Source organism: Mus caroli, unplaced genomic scaffold (assembly GCF_978045245.1).
Source record: "Mus caroli unplaced genomic scaffold, Mus_caroli_1 scaffold_8, whole genome shotgun sequence".
NCBI classification, from domain to species: Eukaryota; Metazoa; Chordata; class Mammalia; order Rodentia; family Muridae; genus Mus; species Mus caroli.
Window position 1 is genome coordinate 97,794,217 of NW_028227263.1, and position 15,077 is coordinate 97,809,293.

The following is a 15,077-nucleotide window of genomic DNA, read 5'->3' on the forward strand; positions in this document are numbered from 1 at the left end:
ACAGACACTCTCAATCAATGGACCCAGTATAACACAGACATGACAGAATGCTAGTTGTCGAACCCCATCTCCCTACCAGAAGAACAGAGCAAAGAGATGACACAGCTGACAAAGCCCAGAGGAGGAGGCCCACCAGGAAGGAGAACAGGTCTTAACGTGAACAAGGCCCAGTCGCAAGGACAGCTGAGCATGTCGCGTAAGTTACAGTTCTTCAGTGATCTCACGCGTAGAGGATAAAGTGAGGCCGCCGGTTTTAGTCTCAAACCCAAAGGAGTTCTTACTATACCAGGCCATTGATAGTCACTGTAATGTCAATAAAGTAGGCCAGATTTATTAGTTCAGCATCTTAAAACAATTTGTCTCGTTTCAACGTTCACCCTTCCCTGCCTCTGTGAGTGTAGCAAGTATCGAGCCTTTTTTTTATTTTATTTTATTTTTAGGTACATGTTAGTTTCATCCTTTTAAAGGGGGAATAAATGAGGTTGTAACATGAGCGAAACTGAGAAGAAAATAGCTTTTTCTTTGGAAGTAAAACCCCAAACATTTCTATATGCGAGTGTGTTGTATTTATATGGCTGTACTGCGGAAAGTTCTGGAAGGGTATGCACAGTTTGGTTTATACTAGTGCTTGTTAAGAAATATAAAAGAACTTAAAAAAATATGTGCTCTTGTACTATTTTGCAAACAGATGTGACTTTTATATTCCAAGCATACATTTATGGTTTTTTAAAAAAATATTATTTAATTGTTTTATTTATGTGAATTTCTGTATGTGGGTATGTACATGTGAGCACAAGCGTCCTGAGGCCAGAAGAGGGGATCAGAAGCCGTGGAGTTACAGGTGATTGTGTGCTGTTTAGCATGGGTGCTGGGGATTGGAACTTGAGTCCTCTGCAGAAACCACATCTGTCTCTCCAACTCCTCCAAACACAATTGTAATAAAGAAAGCCACTTAGGCATGGGGAAGTAAAGAAGAGGTATGGGGTACGACTCAGTGACATGTTTGTCTAGCACACTGAGGCTCTGGGTTTGATCTCCAGCACCTGAGAAGTGAAACTAACAGATGAAAAAGCTACACACGTTAAACAAAAGCTCTTGATATTTGAGTAAGAGACACCAAGGGCCAGGATCACATAGATGTGGCTGATCCACATACCCTGGATTAGACTTTAGTACTGGTTTCAAGTTCCTGGTACCTTGGTTGAGAAATCTGTCAGCCTCATAAAAATAAAGATCTCTCCCCTACTCTGAAGGGGGGGGGAAATGTAACCATTACTAAACACTCAAGGGACTCAGACTCTGTGTCCCAAGTGTTTCTGGTTTGGGGAGTAGACAGGATGGGACCGAGTTCATTCACAACACGAGGGCTGCCCAGGTTCCTAAGCCACTGCAGGGATTGGGGGATAGCATGCTGTGGTTCAAAGGGATGGTGTGTGATATGATCCACGGTAAGCTCCAGGACACTTGCACACTGCCACCAGAAACACTTCTGAGAGACCTGGCTTTGGTTTCTACCATTTCTGCTTGGTGGGAGGGCAGGAAGGGCTTGTCTTCCATTGAAAACTTGTCCAACCTGCCTTAGTTTCTCAAATGTCCCATAGGCCTGTCCAAGCAAAGTTTGATCTTATTACCTTCTGTGGAGGTCTTCCACAAGCCGCTTACCTTGCTTTTTCTCCACCCTAATCGCTCAGAGGCACAGACGGTCAGATATCATCATATCACCCCAACCCTAGGAACAAGGCTGTCTGCTTCTTAGATGTGAGTCAAGTGCTTCACTGTAGCTGACCCAAAGGTAAAAACGTCCACATTACCAGCGCTCCTCCACATCATTTCTGATGACTCCCAAAGCACGCCCCAAGAAACATGCACTTCTATTGCATAGCATCCATGAAAATTTATTCTCAGATTTCAAATGGCATCTTATTTCTAATCTGTAGCCAAGTGTTTTATGGGCCACGGCCAAACAAATAACTTATTCTGGCTGGCTGGCTGGCTGGCTGTGGATGTAGCAACACTTTCCCCACTGTGCTAATGTCATTGACGACAACCTTCCCGGTAAGCATGTGTATGTTTGAACCACAGTTCTTCATCCTGTTTGCAAGCTGGATTTGACCCCACCCCAACTCACTCAAAGGAACCAGACAGGTCTGCTAAGAGACAAACTGACAGGAAGACTCCAGAGAAAATGACTCACCTTTCTCATGGTTACTTGGTGGTGCGGGTGGGGGTGGAGCGGTGACAGGTTTGGACTTGTCGTAGTTGTTAAAGCTTTGGCTCCGACGGTTGTTGGCAGCAGCTGACCCTCCGCGCGTTTTGGCCTCGCTGCCTGCAGCGGCCACCCTTGCGGTAGGACCTGGGAGTCTGAAATACAAGAGACAAGAGAGTAATGCAGTCAGTCTTAGGAGTATAGCAGTGCCCCATGTGACCATGCAGGAGATCCTCATCAACAACAACAACATCAGCAGCAGCAACATCAACAACAAGAAACCAAACAAACTCAGACACCATGTCTGTGGAGAAGGCCAGTCAAAGGATTTGGTGCAATACAGCGAACACTTAAGGCTCCCAACGACCTCAGGAAAGCCCAGTGGCAAGCGGAGAACATGGCTCCCTTGAGTAAGGAGGGAATTTGAAGGAATGTGCTGGTGAGAAATCTAAGACCCATCTTCTTTATCCTCTGAGACAGGTGTTCTTCCTTCTCAACATGAGCAAAATACAACATCCCTGGCTCTGTCCAGCATGGAGCATGATAACTTAACCCTGAGTTATTTTTCCCATGTGCACTGTGCTGGAAATAGTGTTTGCCGTAACCCAGGGATGGAGGCATTAAGACCAGGATTGGGTTTATAACGGTAAGAAACTAAACTGTGACGGCTCAAACCCAACACATCTGTGGTGCAAACCTGAGGCCTGGCTGACAGTGCTCGTCTGGCTTTACACTTCCCTTCAACACCTGACAACCTGTCTCTGTGGCATCCCTTTGAGGCCGAGGCTCAGCCTGTCTCTACAGTCAACATGTAAAGTCATAATTCTATCTGTAAAAACAGCAGGCTTCAGTTAGTCCAAAGACAAATACACATTTTCCCTTTAAACAAAACCTCGTTTTGGGTGGTTCTGGGAGTAAAGCTGCCAGATTTCTTTGTAGTGTGTCTACAGATGTCAAGGAGTCATCCCTGGAGAGGTAAGGGGGAAGGCTCCTCAAATCAGAATTTTGATCCAGGAACCAACTAAGCAGGCTGTTTCCAATAATTAAAGTTGAAGGATGAATACATGATGACATATTTAGTAGTATCCTTCAGTTAAAACCCACCGAGCCGTGTTTAAAAGCAACTGGAGTCTCGGCTGACCAGCATTAGACCCAACGATAAGCCTGAGTTCTCAACTCATAAAGCTTTCAGCCTTCTCTTTCCGTGCGATTCGGCGAGCACCAATGCAGCCCTGAGTCTGGAAGCATTTTAGATGTAAGCAGCAAGCGCTTTAAACTTTTTCTTGTTGGCTCAGCAAGAAAGATGCTTGTGGAGCGCACAGAGAACATGAGCTGGTGTGAAAGGACTGTAAAAGCGATCTAGTTAAAAAGCTGGCTGGGTCCCGACTAGGAGCTGGGAGAGGTGGGGAGGAGGTTGCCGCTCCTCTTGCCAGCCACAGTGAATCTTAAAGGCATTGCTTCCTGCTGTGCCCTCTGTGAATTTGCAACCTCTGCTTTGGAGAAATTCACTCCCACAAAGATAGAGCCGGTACAAATCCCTAGCGGTTCCAGCATCTGGGGTAGGGGCTGCATGTATCAGCACAGCTGGTCAATGAGATCCAGGGATGGGACCTTAGCATCACTTGGATCTACTTCTGATGCAGTGTCCTGCAGATCTTCCATGTTAGATGACATGGCTTCACATCCCTTGGTAGAACAGGTACACACAGTGGCTGTTGGGTCAGACTGATTTAAGCAGCCGTGGTCTGCAGAAGTCTTTATCCCTACATACAGGATTGGCCGGAGTAGGATCATAGACTTGTTCCAAGATGATGTCACAGCAGAGGTTTTCCATGGTGCAGGCTTCAACTGGAGGTTGTAAAGAGCAGGGGGGCACAAAGCAGCAAGGTAATCTTTTCAGAGTTGCTAGAGAGGCTCCACTGTGCGCACTCAAGGCTGGACCACGGGAGATTTTTAGAACAGCACAGAGGCAAGCCATCTAAGCACAGGATGGGCTTGGTCTTTGGGGCGCAGTGTGGTGTGACGGACAGGAAGCGGGCTTTCCCACCTACAGGACTCCAAGGCAGCCTCACATCTGACATTCATATTCTTCATCTAAAGCTCTGGCAGAGCAGCTACCCCACGGATGGCTGTACATTCGACATGGGACTTGATACCTGGTCTGTAGTAATTACCTGCTGCCACAGAATTCCCCCCCTCACCCTTCCTGCTTGGCTCAGATTTGTAAAGAACTAGACAGCATCATAAAGGGAACACACTGGGGTACGGATATAAAGGAAGTAGACAGACTTGCACACCGAGAAGGAAGGAGCACAAAGTCAGTACCAGATTAACGTTTTGAAAGAGGCAAGATAGGGCTCTTTTTCTTGTTAAAGAACATTCCAGAAGAGAAACCATTTTTTCTGTGACGGAAAACTTGCTCTCGGGACTTGCTCTCGGGAGCCTCATTTGAGATTAAGAACACTCCTGGATCCCTCCTCGTGGTAACCATGGTTCAGTGCTTCTCTGATGCTTGAAATGATTTCTCTGAAGTTTATCCATCTGACAACTTTAGCAAAAGTCACCTCTACAGGCAAGATGTATGTCAGCTTGAGACAGGTGCGAGTCATTTGAAAGACGGGAACCTCAACTGACAAAATCACTCTGTAAGATTGGGATGCAAGCAAGTCTCTAGGGCATCATCTTAATTAATGACTGGGGGTGGGGGTGGGGCGTCCAGACCATTGTGGGATGTGGTCCTGGGTTCTATAAGAAAGCAGGTTGAGCAAGCCAGGATGAACAACAAGCCAATAAGCAGCACCCCTCTATTGTCTTTGCATCAGCTCCTGTCTCCAGGTCCCTGTCCTGACTTCCTTCAACGACGTGGAAGTATAAGCCAAACAAACCTTTCCCTCGCCAACTTGCTTTTGGTCACCGTGTTTGATCCACAACAGCAGAAACACTAAGTAAAACACTATGTCGTATACAAAGACCATGAGGAAATGTATGCTAGGTAAGAAAGAAGAACTCAGTCATGGGGAAACCAAGGCATCATTGGGAGAGTGTGACGATCTGCAACTGAATTACTTCAGAATAAATTTTAGTATGAAATTTTAAGTGCCGGATTTCAAAGTCAAGTGTCTTAAGCAAGGCAGCTGTGTGACCAAGGGAGGGCTCTCTATTGGCTGCAGGAGGCACACTAGTAGATACAGTCCTTCCTGGATCCAGAGGCTCCAGCTGGCTCCAGCTGGCATCTAGGTAACATGTGTATAGATGCAAAGAGGCAACTCACGGAAAGGGAATGATGGGTTTTAAGGTCAGAGAGGGAGCAGAGAGACCCAAGATCAAGACCCAGATTTGGTGTGTGGACGGGGACTGTGAATGGAAGCTCAGAAGGCATAGCACACAACACATGGTGAGAGCTTGCAGAGAGTAGAGGTGAAGCCAGGCATGGCGGCTCATACCTGTAATTCTAGATACGTAGGAGGCGGACACAGGAAGAGTTCAAGGCCTTTTTGGCCTACTGAGTATGTTCAGGGCCAGCCAACAAAACTCAGTGAGATCTAAAAAGAAGTCATAGGATCTTGCTCATTGGTAGAATGTATCCACCTTGCCTGCAATGTAGACTACCACCAAAGTATAGCTAGCCATGATGGCTCACGCCTACAACCCTGCTCTGATGAGGCTGAGACAGGTAGACTGCCCTGACTCAAGGCTACCCTGTGCTACAAAGCAAGACTCTATGTCAAAAACAAAGCACACTAGGACAGAGGAAATAGTTGGAGTGTGATGGTTCTTGAAGGACAGGGTGGAGTGACCCAGCCAGGGGAAGTGAACAGGACCAGAGGAGGGAAGACCTTGTGGTCAGACTAGGAAGCCTGGACTCTGTCCTATCCCTCAGGACTGAAGCATTAATTAAGGAGGCCGACGGCAGAGCTGGAGCTAAAAATAAGGGTATGTCTTCTTTACCAGTGACACAGACCCAGGGCCTCACACAGAGGCTTGCAAGCCTCTGGCTAAACATCCTGCAGTTCATTACTATCGACGTCCTTGTGTATCATGGGAACTTGGATCAACCCCAGCCTGGAAGCCATGTGCTGTCAGTTCCATCAGAGTCCTGCCTTGTTGAAGAGCCCGGTCTGACCCATAGGAACAGCTGCAGGTGGCGTGGCAGATGCTGCCCACCGCACGGCCTCACTGAAGCAAGTCAGTGGGAGGTAGGCAGGCAGATCAGGGGCCCTGTGCCATTCACAGTACCAAGCAGTCCCAGCGGCTCTGCAAAGGAGAACTTCGCTTCTCGTGATCATTCCATATCCAGCTGTCCATACTGACAGAAGGCACAGGTGGATGCTCCCAAACATACTTTTAAAACATTACATTTAAGGGAAGTGCTGTGGAAAGGTGGGAGACAAGTCTTGCTTCTTTGAAAGCCATGGTCAAATTCTTCAAAGTGTGTGGAACACCATGCAGTGATTGAACTTATTCCTGGCCATGGAACCTACAGCCAAGCCCCTGTGCCTCCGCTCCACAGGCTGTACGTGCTGATGTTAAGTCTGCTCCACACACTGTACGTGCTGATGGTAAGAGTGCCGTTCCTCTTTCCCAAACCACTTCAAAGGTTGGGAGTGTGTGTGTGGGGGGGGAGGGTGGCCCCTTCCAGGAAGCATGGCAGCTTGTGTGCACATGCTGGGGGTGGGGAGCCCAGGATTGGAGATGCTTTCTTGCCAGACAAGATGATTAAATGCTAAATCTCTCATTTCCACGGCATCTGCTTTTCAGCAGCTAGGCAGAGGCCTGATTATCCCACTAATTTGATTCCGTTCTCCAAGATGGCCAAGACGGCCATCCAGGGACCCATTCAGCCTGGCTGCCATACCTGACCTAGCTCACAACCAGGAAACCAACATCCCCCACGTATGGCTGCAATTTACTGTGCACCGGTGACGCTCTAGAACTGGAGGAAAAGCCTTTTACAAAATCTTCAGGACACCGTGCGTGAAGCAAGGTAGACACACACACACACAGAGGCTCCCAAGGATAAAATCATTTACCCAGGCAATGCTAAGTGGCAGCCATACCATCGTGTCACCATGCTTTCCTGCCTCCTGTGGGCAGAACATGGTATATGCCTGTGACTCTCCCAGAGATGCAACATGGTAGACTGTGTGAATGCATGAGGGCCACACTCAAGGGTGAGGCTGATTCTGCTGAACATCTCCAGTGCCCATTAAGGCACTTGGTCCTGGCAGGAATCCAGTTAGCATTTACACTTCCACAAGAGACTCGTGTTCTAGAGTTCTGGGGGCAGGTGGCCTACTCAGCCAGAGGTTGTGGGAGGGGGCGGGTGTCTCCTCTGCCAAGCAGAGTTTACTGCTGCGCTTAAAGGTACTTGATCAGCTTCAGTCCTTATCAGGGCAATGCTCATGGGTAAGATCTGGGAAGAGGGGAGTCCAGGACTACGAGTCCATCCCTTTGTTGACCTCAGCAGAGACAAGATGCACTCAAAATGCACTCCTGATAAGGGACTGGATGACTCTAAAGGAAGCCAGGCCTTGGCTGATGGTGAAGCTGAAAACTCAGTTCCTGGCACAGGCTTAGGCTGGGATAGCTGCACCCTTGTCTTCAGCTCTTCTCTTCCCCTGCCTCCATACAGCATCTGTGCCAATGAAGGGCAGGCATGTGCTTCCAATCAGACAGTGTCTCAGACAGCTCCTGTCTTCTTCTCTTTTGGGACAAAGCATTGGGTTTCCTGGGAACAGACAAGGGTTCCTCTAGGCTGCCCCTTTCCTTTGCCGTGTACATATGTTTGCATGATGTTTAAGTCAGTGGAATCAGCCTGCTGGAACAGGGGATGCACTCCTGCTGCAGCTTCCTCTTCTTCATCAGGGAAGGCAGTCTCTTATAGGTAACGTGTGCATGCTGTGCACCGAAGCACAGGGGCATGCAGTTTCTCCCACCCCAGGCAGGTTGCTCCAGACTGGGTCTTGCCCCAGACAAGGTTTTCAGAAAAAGAAACTAATTATAAAAGGTTACTAGAGCCTAGCAAAGGGGGCAGCTGGCAGCTCGTCACACTGGACGGTACATGGATGAAATGAAGGGCCGGTTTTCCCTCACCTTCGGGGAAACAGTTCCTTGGAAAGTAAACGTAGCATCAGTCATCATGGGAAGATCACCCAGCACAGCTTCCCTCGGGTGCCCCAGGGGCAGTGTGAGGGACTAGGCTGAGGCAGCAGGTTTGACAACAACTGCACAACATCAGAATGCAAAAGAAAGAAACAGAGGCACGGCCTAAGGGTTCTGGGGCAAAACAACCCAGGCTCATTCCCATCTTCTGTACAGACTGTGAGCAAATGATCCCACTTGTGGATAGTTTCCATATCAGTAAAATGGAGCTATTAACATGACCTACCTGGTTACCTCATGGAGGCTGTAGGATTAAATAAGGTTGTAGATGTTACAATGTAACTGGGGTTGCCCATACCCCAAGCATGCGTCTGAGAGTTCAGGACAGGATGCCTGAAGACTAGTGACTGTTGTCTCTCCCCCCTCCCCACCCCTCAATCTCCCAGAGAAACTGAGGCAAGGTATGCAGGAGAATCCAAAAACAAAGACAGGACATGACAGCCTTCTGTAATGGATTCACATTTCGGATCTCAGCTCACAAGGAAACCTACCAACCTCCCCCATCCCACCCCTCCCCCCCAGTTAGTAAGGGCATTGACCATGACCATAGCCAAAGCACAGCACACAGAGAGGAGATGCAGATTAGGGCCAGGATGAAGCAGGGAGCAAATGCATTCATTGTAAGATAGCTATATAACTACCTGGGAACTCACCTCTTCCTATGAACAGGTTTCTCATGACAAGGTGAAATCAATATAGTGTAATATGGTGTAAACATCCAGTCTGAACCAGCCACTTTAGCACATACAAAGCTTCTCTCCCACACATACACACACTCCCACCCAAGCCCACTCTCAGAACTCCCCCAGCTGAATCAATAGCCAAAGCATGTTTGGGTTTGGGTAACTGGAGACACAAGCAGGGAGGGGAACCAACAGGGAACGCAGCCAGCAAGGAGGCAATGGGAAGAGTGGGCTGGGTCTAAAACCATGCTTTGGAGGACACAGAGGACACTGCTAACCTAGAGATCTTTTTCTGACCCAGAGTGAAGCGGATGATTTTGCTTTGAGATGAGTCCTTAGATGATGCACTGCAGGGTAGGAAGGAAAAGGTGGAACAGGTGAGTGAGGAGAGAGACGTTAGGCAAGCCAAGAGGAAGTTCCTGGGCTGGTTCACCATATACTTCTTCCCACTAGACACACAGTGCCCTCCAAGTCTAACTTCAGCAATTACAGTGTGAAGAAACTACAGTCAAGATTACCTAAAGCCTAGGCTTGTGATCTCAGCTGCTCAGGAGGACGAGGCAGGAGGATGGACGGTGTCTTTGTCACTTTCCTATTGCTCTAAATAGATGCCGTGACCAAGGCAACGTATTGAAAAGTCTATTGGGGCTTACAGTTTCAGAGGGTGCGTCCATGACCATCAGAGAGTGGCATGAACTGCCACAGTTGGCATTTCAAGATCTGCTGGCTCCAAGGTGAGCTCAGGTTCAGCCCTGGCAACTACTGAGGCCTTGCTTTAAAATACAAAGTCAGAAGGAAGCTGGGGATACAGTCCAGTGGCTGAGCCCTTGCCAAATCTGAGCAAGGCCCTAGGTGAAATCCCAATGAGTGTAAGACAAAACAAAAGATTTGGCTCAGGATTTCTAGGTTGTTGACCCCTTTGCACCCCAGCCCCCGTTACCATATTAATTATCTTTGCTGACTTCACTCATCTGCCCACTTGCTTTATACTTTTTGTTTGGTTTGGTTTTCTGCGATAGGGTCTCACACTGTAGCCTAGGCTGCTCTGAGTCACCTGCACTTTATAGTTTGGGCTGGCCTGGAATTTGTGATGTTCCTCTCGTCTCAGCTTCTCCTTCCGGTTTTTCTACTTCTCTAAAGCACTGCAATGCTCGAAGTAGGAAGCATTTGTAACACGTAAAGGAACACTCTCTACAGTACTGATGTGCTTGCTCACGTCACAGGATTGCTCTCTGGGCTACAAAGGCAAATGCCCCATAGATGTGCACCTATAAACACTCTTGGTCAGATTTATTCAATTTATGGTTATTATGTGCGGTGTACCTTTCTTATGCCTTTTTAGATAAAGGTTAGAATCCTAGAGATGGCAAGAATTCTACCAGGGAGCTGTCGTCCAACCTGAAACACTTATCTTGACATCCATTTTTCTTGTAGTACATTCATGGAAAAACCCACATTAAGAAGCACTGTTCTATGGGAGTAAAGGGAGAGTAGAGAATGGTGAGGAGAAAAGAAATCAAGCGACTTTCACATATTTCCTAAATAACGGCACATGAATTGTTTTTAAGATAAAAACAAATGCAAAGAAGCGCAAGGCTTAGAAAATACACTCCTTCCAGAGACTCTCTACTATAGGAAACTTCACATTGTGAACTATGAATCAAATGACCAGTCACAACGTAGATTGTAAAGTGACGCGGCACGCCATGGCTGCTCTGGCATCAGTACACCAATGTCTCAGATGTTCTTGAGTGGTATAGGTGAGCTTCGTAGAAAGCTGCCAAATCTTGGCGTTTGCTGTGCTGGAGTACAGAACCTAGACATGTGGATTTTTTCTTTTTTCTTTTCTTTTTTTTAAAGATGTACTGATTTTTATTCATATGAATATACTGTAGCTGTCTTCAGATACAGCAGAAGAGGGCATCAGATCCCATTGCTGGTGTGAGCCCCCACATAGTTTCTGGGAATTGAACTCAGAACCTCTGGAAGAGCAGTCAGTGCTCTTAACTGCTAAGCCATGTCTCCAGCCCCCTAGAGGTGTTCTTAATAGGCATGTCTGTATCTTGAAGAATTCTAACAAAACACCAGAACAGACCTGGCATCTAAGGTGCTCCCACCAGCACCCAACACTAATAGCCGAGTGTTCAAATGGTTACCCTGTGGGGCTTTGGCTACCAGAGACAGAATGTGAGGTTAGTAACACAGTGTGAGCCAGCCGGTGACATAATTTTATCATTCTTAAGTTCACAGTCAGAGTGTTAGTATGGGATATCTTACGTCTAGACCTTGGCAAGATGCTTTCAAAATAAGAGTGGGAAGCATCAGTACAGAGCAGAAGAGGCCACTCATGCGCAGAAGTAAGCAGTGTGGTGGGATAGAGGGGTGAATGAGGATATAACCACTCAACTCCTCGTCTATGCTGCCACTCTGTGGGGCCAGAAAGCATGGCATTATGGCAAGAACCCTTCTGCTGTTGGACTAAATAAATTTAAAAAAAAATCCAGGCTTTATCATTTGGGCTGCCTCTTCTTTCCCAAGAAGATTCACTATCTAGAGATAGTGAATCTGTGTGTAGGCTCCATGACCCGACCTTTAGCATATCCCTCAGGTCCATCTCCATCCGCCTCAGACCATCCTGTCCAAGTCACTCACACTGCCTCCTCTGCAGAGGTCTCCTCCACTGGAGTCCTTCATTTCGCTCTTGTTCCCCGATAAGCTTACTCATCAGAGAAGTCTCTTTTCTTAATGAAAATCTAATTGAACCGCGAGGCTCCTTTAGCTTCCTGGCTCCTTAGAGAAGAGTCCAAGCTCACTTCCTTCCACCTGACTTTGGTACCACATCCATCACCCACACAGCGCCTTCTTCGCTTGTGGGCAACCATCCAGTTCCTTCTCTTTCCACTGCCAGGCCAAGCTTGTGCCTACCACAGAGCCTCCACACCAGCTGCCCCCACCCCTGCCAGATCTCTGTACTTGAGGTTGGCATGGTTTAGTTTCCTTCTCTTCACATCTCGCCAGCCACTAGGTGTCATGGCCTCAGAGGGGCCTTCCCATTAACCAACCCTAAACTATCAACCCCGAGTCCCACCATCTTCCTGTTTACGCACCTGCCTCTCCCATCTCCTTCCTGGTCCGTATGCTCGTCGCACAGCCCCCTCCAGGATCGTGTAGGGAGCAGGTATCATGGCTATCTTTCATCTCTGACTCCCAAATGACTAACAGTACCTGGCACATAGAAGGCTCTGCTCTCAACAAGATAAAAAGAATGCAAACTGGCAGATTCAAGGTTCTGAGCAGACATGCAACAACAATCCTAACAACTTAACTATGAGCTTCTCTCCTCTTCCCACACAGGACCTTTGCCCTGCACTATAATTCTAGCGGGCATTTCAGGGACTGGGCCTGTGCAGAAGGCAGTATGGGAAGGATGTACTCTACTCAGGGCTGCTAGGAAGCCTCCGGCCAGGGGAGAGTTCCCAGCCAGGCATTCCTCCAAGGAAAGAGCACAGAGCCTGGCTGCTTGGGCCTTTCCTTTCCTCTCCTCTCCTCTCCTCTCCTCTCCTCTCCTCTCCTCTCCTCTCCTCTCCTCTCCTCTCCTCTCCTCTCCTCTCCTCTCCTCTCCTCTCCTCTCCTCTCCTCTCCTCTCCTCTCCTCTCCTCTCCTCTCCTCTCTCCTCTCTTCTCTCCTCTCTTTTCTCTCTCTTTTCTCTCTCTCTCTCTCTCTCTCTCTCTCTCTCTCTCTCTCTTCCCTCCCCCTCATTGCTAGTCCATGCAGCTCTCCTATTTCACAAATTTCCATAATGCCAGTTGGATAATTAGATAATTAATTAAGGGGCCTCATTTACATCAGACCCATACCTCCTGGCTGTAAATACCCTGCCAGGTGGGAAACTGCACTTTTCATGGGGAAACACAGCTGCGACTCCAAGGTAGCTGAGGGTCAAGCAGCTTTGGGCTTGCTCTGCAGCTAGCAGGTGTTAAAAGGTCTAATGAGTTCAAGAAGCCTTCTGTACTGGTGGCTATGGGGAAGAGTGTTTTTCAGCACACATTCAATGAAATCAAGCAACCAATCAGACCAGTGGCGCTGGGTTTCGCTGCTAGCAACGGGCGGCTTAAAAGCAGTCAGTTGTCATGGGCATTTCTACTGGACTTTCTCCTGAATCAAAAGCTTTCCGGTTTTTAACCCATCAGTCTTTTTCTGCCATTAAAGCAAATGACTTGTGGGCGATCTTTTACCGAACAGCTTAGGAACATGCAGGCCTCTTCCTGGCCTGTATAAACACACATCTCCACTGGGTACAGAGGAGCCTTGCTGTATCTATCTTGAGGCCATGCTAGTTCCTTACAAATGAGAACCACAGACCACACAGGCTCCCTACACAGCTGGGAAGAAGGACACCTGAAGATGGATCGGCAGTGCCATCTGTCCCCGAGAGGAGCCCACCTGGACTGCATTTCCACTTGTGTCTTTCCTTGCTGATGTGAAACTGGCTGGAGGAGCTGACACGGGGCTTGGGGAGTGGCCAGCCCCTGATGCTGAGGAGTGCCAGCCTGGCACTGGGAAGGCGCCCCGGCCACCTGAGACCCGGCAGGTGGCAGAGGGGATGAGGAGAGGGGCTGCTTCTCAGGCTGCTGCTGCTGCTGTTGCTGCTGCTGCTGCTGCTGCTTGTATCGGGAGAGGCTGAAGAAGAGGCCTAGAATGGCCTTGAGGTTCCCATTTCTGATCTCTGCAAGACAATAGAGAGGTTCTCGTCACCAGAGGCATAAATGTGGGGAAAGGCAAACCTTGTCAAATCGATGGCGTGGTTGAAACTGCCATGACATTTTAAATGTGTTTAGGAAAACCTAATTTTGGATGCAACAGGCCCTCCCTTGTCTAAAATGGAAGTGACTTAGCATAGTCAACCTGCTTGTTGTTTTCACAAATAAAACTTAAGGTCCTTGCTTAACGTGTATCGGAGGTTTAAGAACCAATGTGCAAGAACACCTTTGCACAGACAGTTTAAGTAAAATGAGGATTCTTGGCAACCTTTCTTTTCCACCTTCCATGGGCTTCTTTAGCCCTACCTGAGTTTAACTCCTGAAGGTCCATTAAAATGGCTCCTAAACCACAGAGCAGTCAAGACTCCCCATGGGGTTGCAGTAGATGTACCAAGCAAGTCAGAACTGGCCGGCTGGTTGGTTGGCTGGCTGGCTGGCCGGCTGGCTGGCAAGGGCCAGGAGGACCTGCTCGAAAAGAATACCACTGAAAGAATGAGTGTCCTTCTCAAGACTGAGCCTGTGATCCGGGCAAGGCTGTGGATACGAGACCGCTCTCTGGCACTAGCAGAGGTACTATGGTCTAGCTCAATTGGGCAAGTCCACACTCTGAGGCTCAAGCCGCACAAAGCAGGCCAAGTAGCCACCACTGCATCCGAATCCGTTCTCTCCTCTACCCAGTCACCTTTTCAAACCCGCAGCTCCGTAACTTGAATTCAGGCTTTTGAGTGTGGGGTGAGAGTGTAAGAACCAGTCCCCATCAGGACTTCTGCAAAATGCTTCCTATATGAGAAGAAATTTGAACAGAGTGGGAAGAATTTTAAATTCCAGACGGTCCTTTTTAGATATTAAAATGCATTTGCCTCGAGGCATGCATAAAAAGCTGGGGCAAGGAATGAAATATTTATTCCGTACAGAAGCTGAGCATCCAACCTTTTATGTAGCATTTTTAACATCAGCTGCCAATGGCCAGAGGCTACACTGACCTCAAGGCGATGAAGTAGGGCCACCGAGAAAGAGGAACATCAGAGAAGAAAACCCAGAGAAGTGATATTCTCCACGTACACCCCCACCCCTACGCCTGCTATGCTGGGGAAAGGGTGCTAGCATAAAACAAGGCCAAGAAAGCTTTAAGGGGTCTTGTGAGAGGGTGAGAGTCAGCACCCCTGCTTGTATGGGGTGTGCAGGCCTCTGGCTGAGGAAACCTGCCCAGGAAGGCACAAGGGCATCCTCTAAGGTCCAACACAGGCAAGAATGTGTTGAAGGAAA

The 15,077-nt window shown here is 48.2% G+C and overlaps 1 protein-coding gene across 5 annotated transcripts in view; it reads right to left on the reverse strand.

Annotated features, from left to right (window-relative positions):
- Nav2 (neuron navigator 2) overlaps window positions 1-15,077 on the reverse strand; it is a 373,079-nt gene that overhangs the window by 192,061 nt on the left and 165,941 nt on the right. For 3 of the 5 annotated variants that reach the window (XM_085841707.1, XM_085841706.1, XM_085841709.1), the window contains exons 5-7: window positions 13,495-13,777; window positions 9,330-9,398; window positions 2,195-2,361 (exon numbers count right to left, since the gene is read on the reverse strand). In XM_085841707.1, coding sequence (XP_085697833.1) covers window positions 2,195-2,361; window positions 9,330-9,398; window positions 13,495-13,777 — 519 coding nt within the window. The remainder of the gene's footprint in view (window positions 1-2,194; window positions 2,362-9,329; window positions 9,399-13,494; window positions 13,778-15,077) is intronic. The other 2 variants (XM_085841708.1, XM_021168571.3) reach the window with 1 other exon arrangement.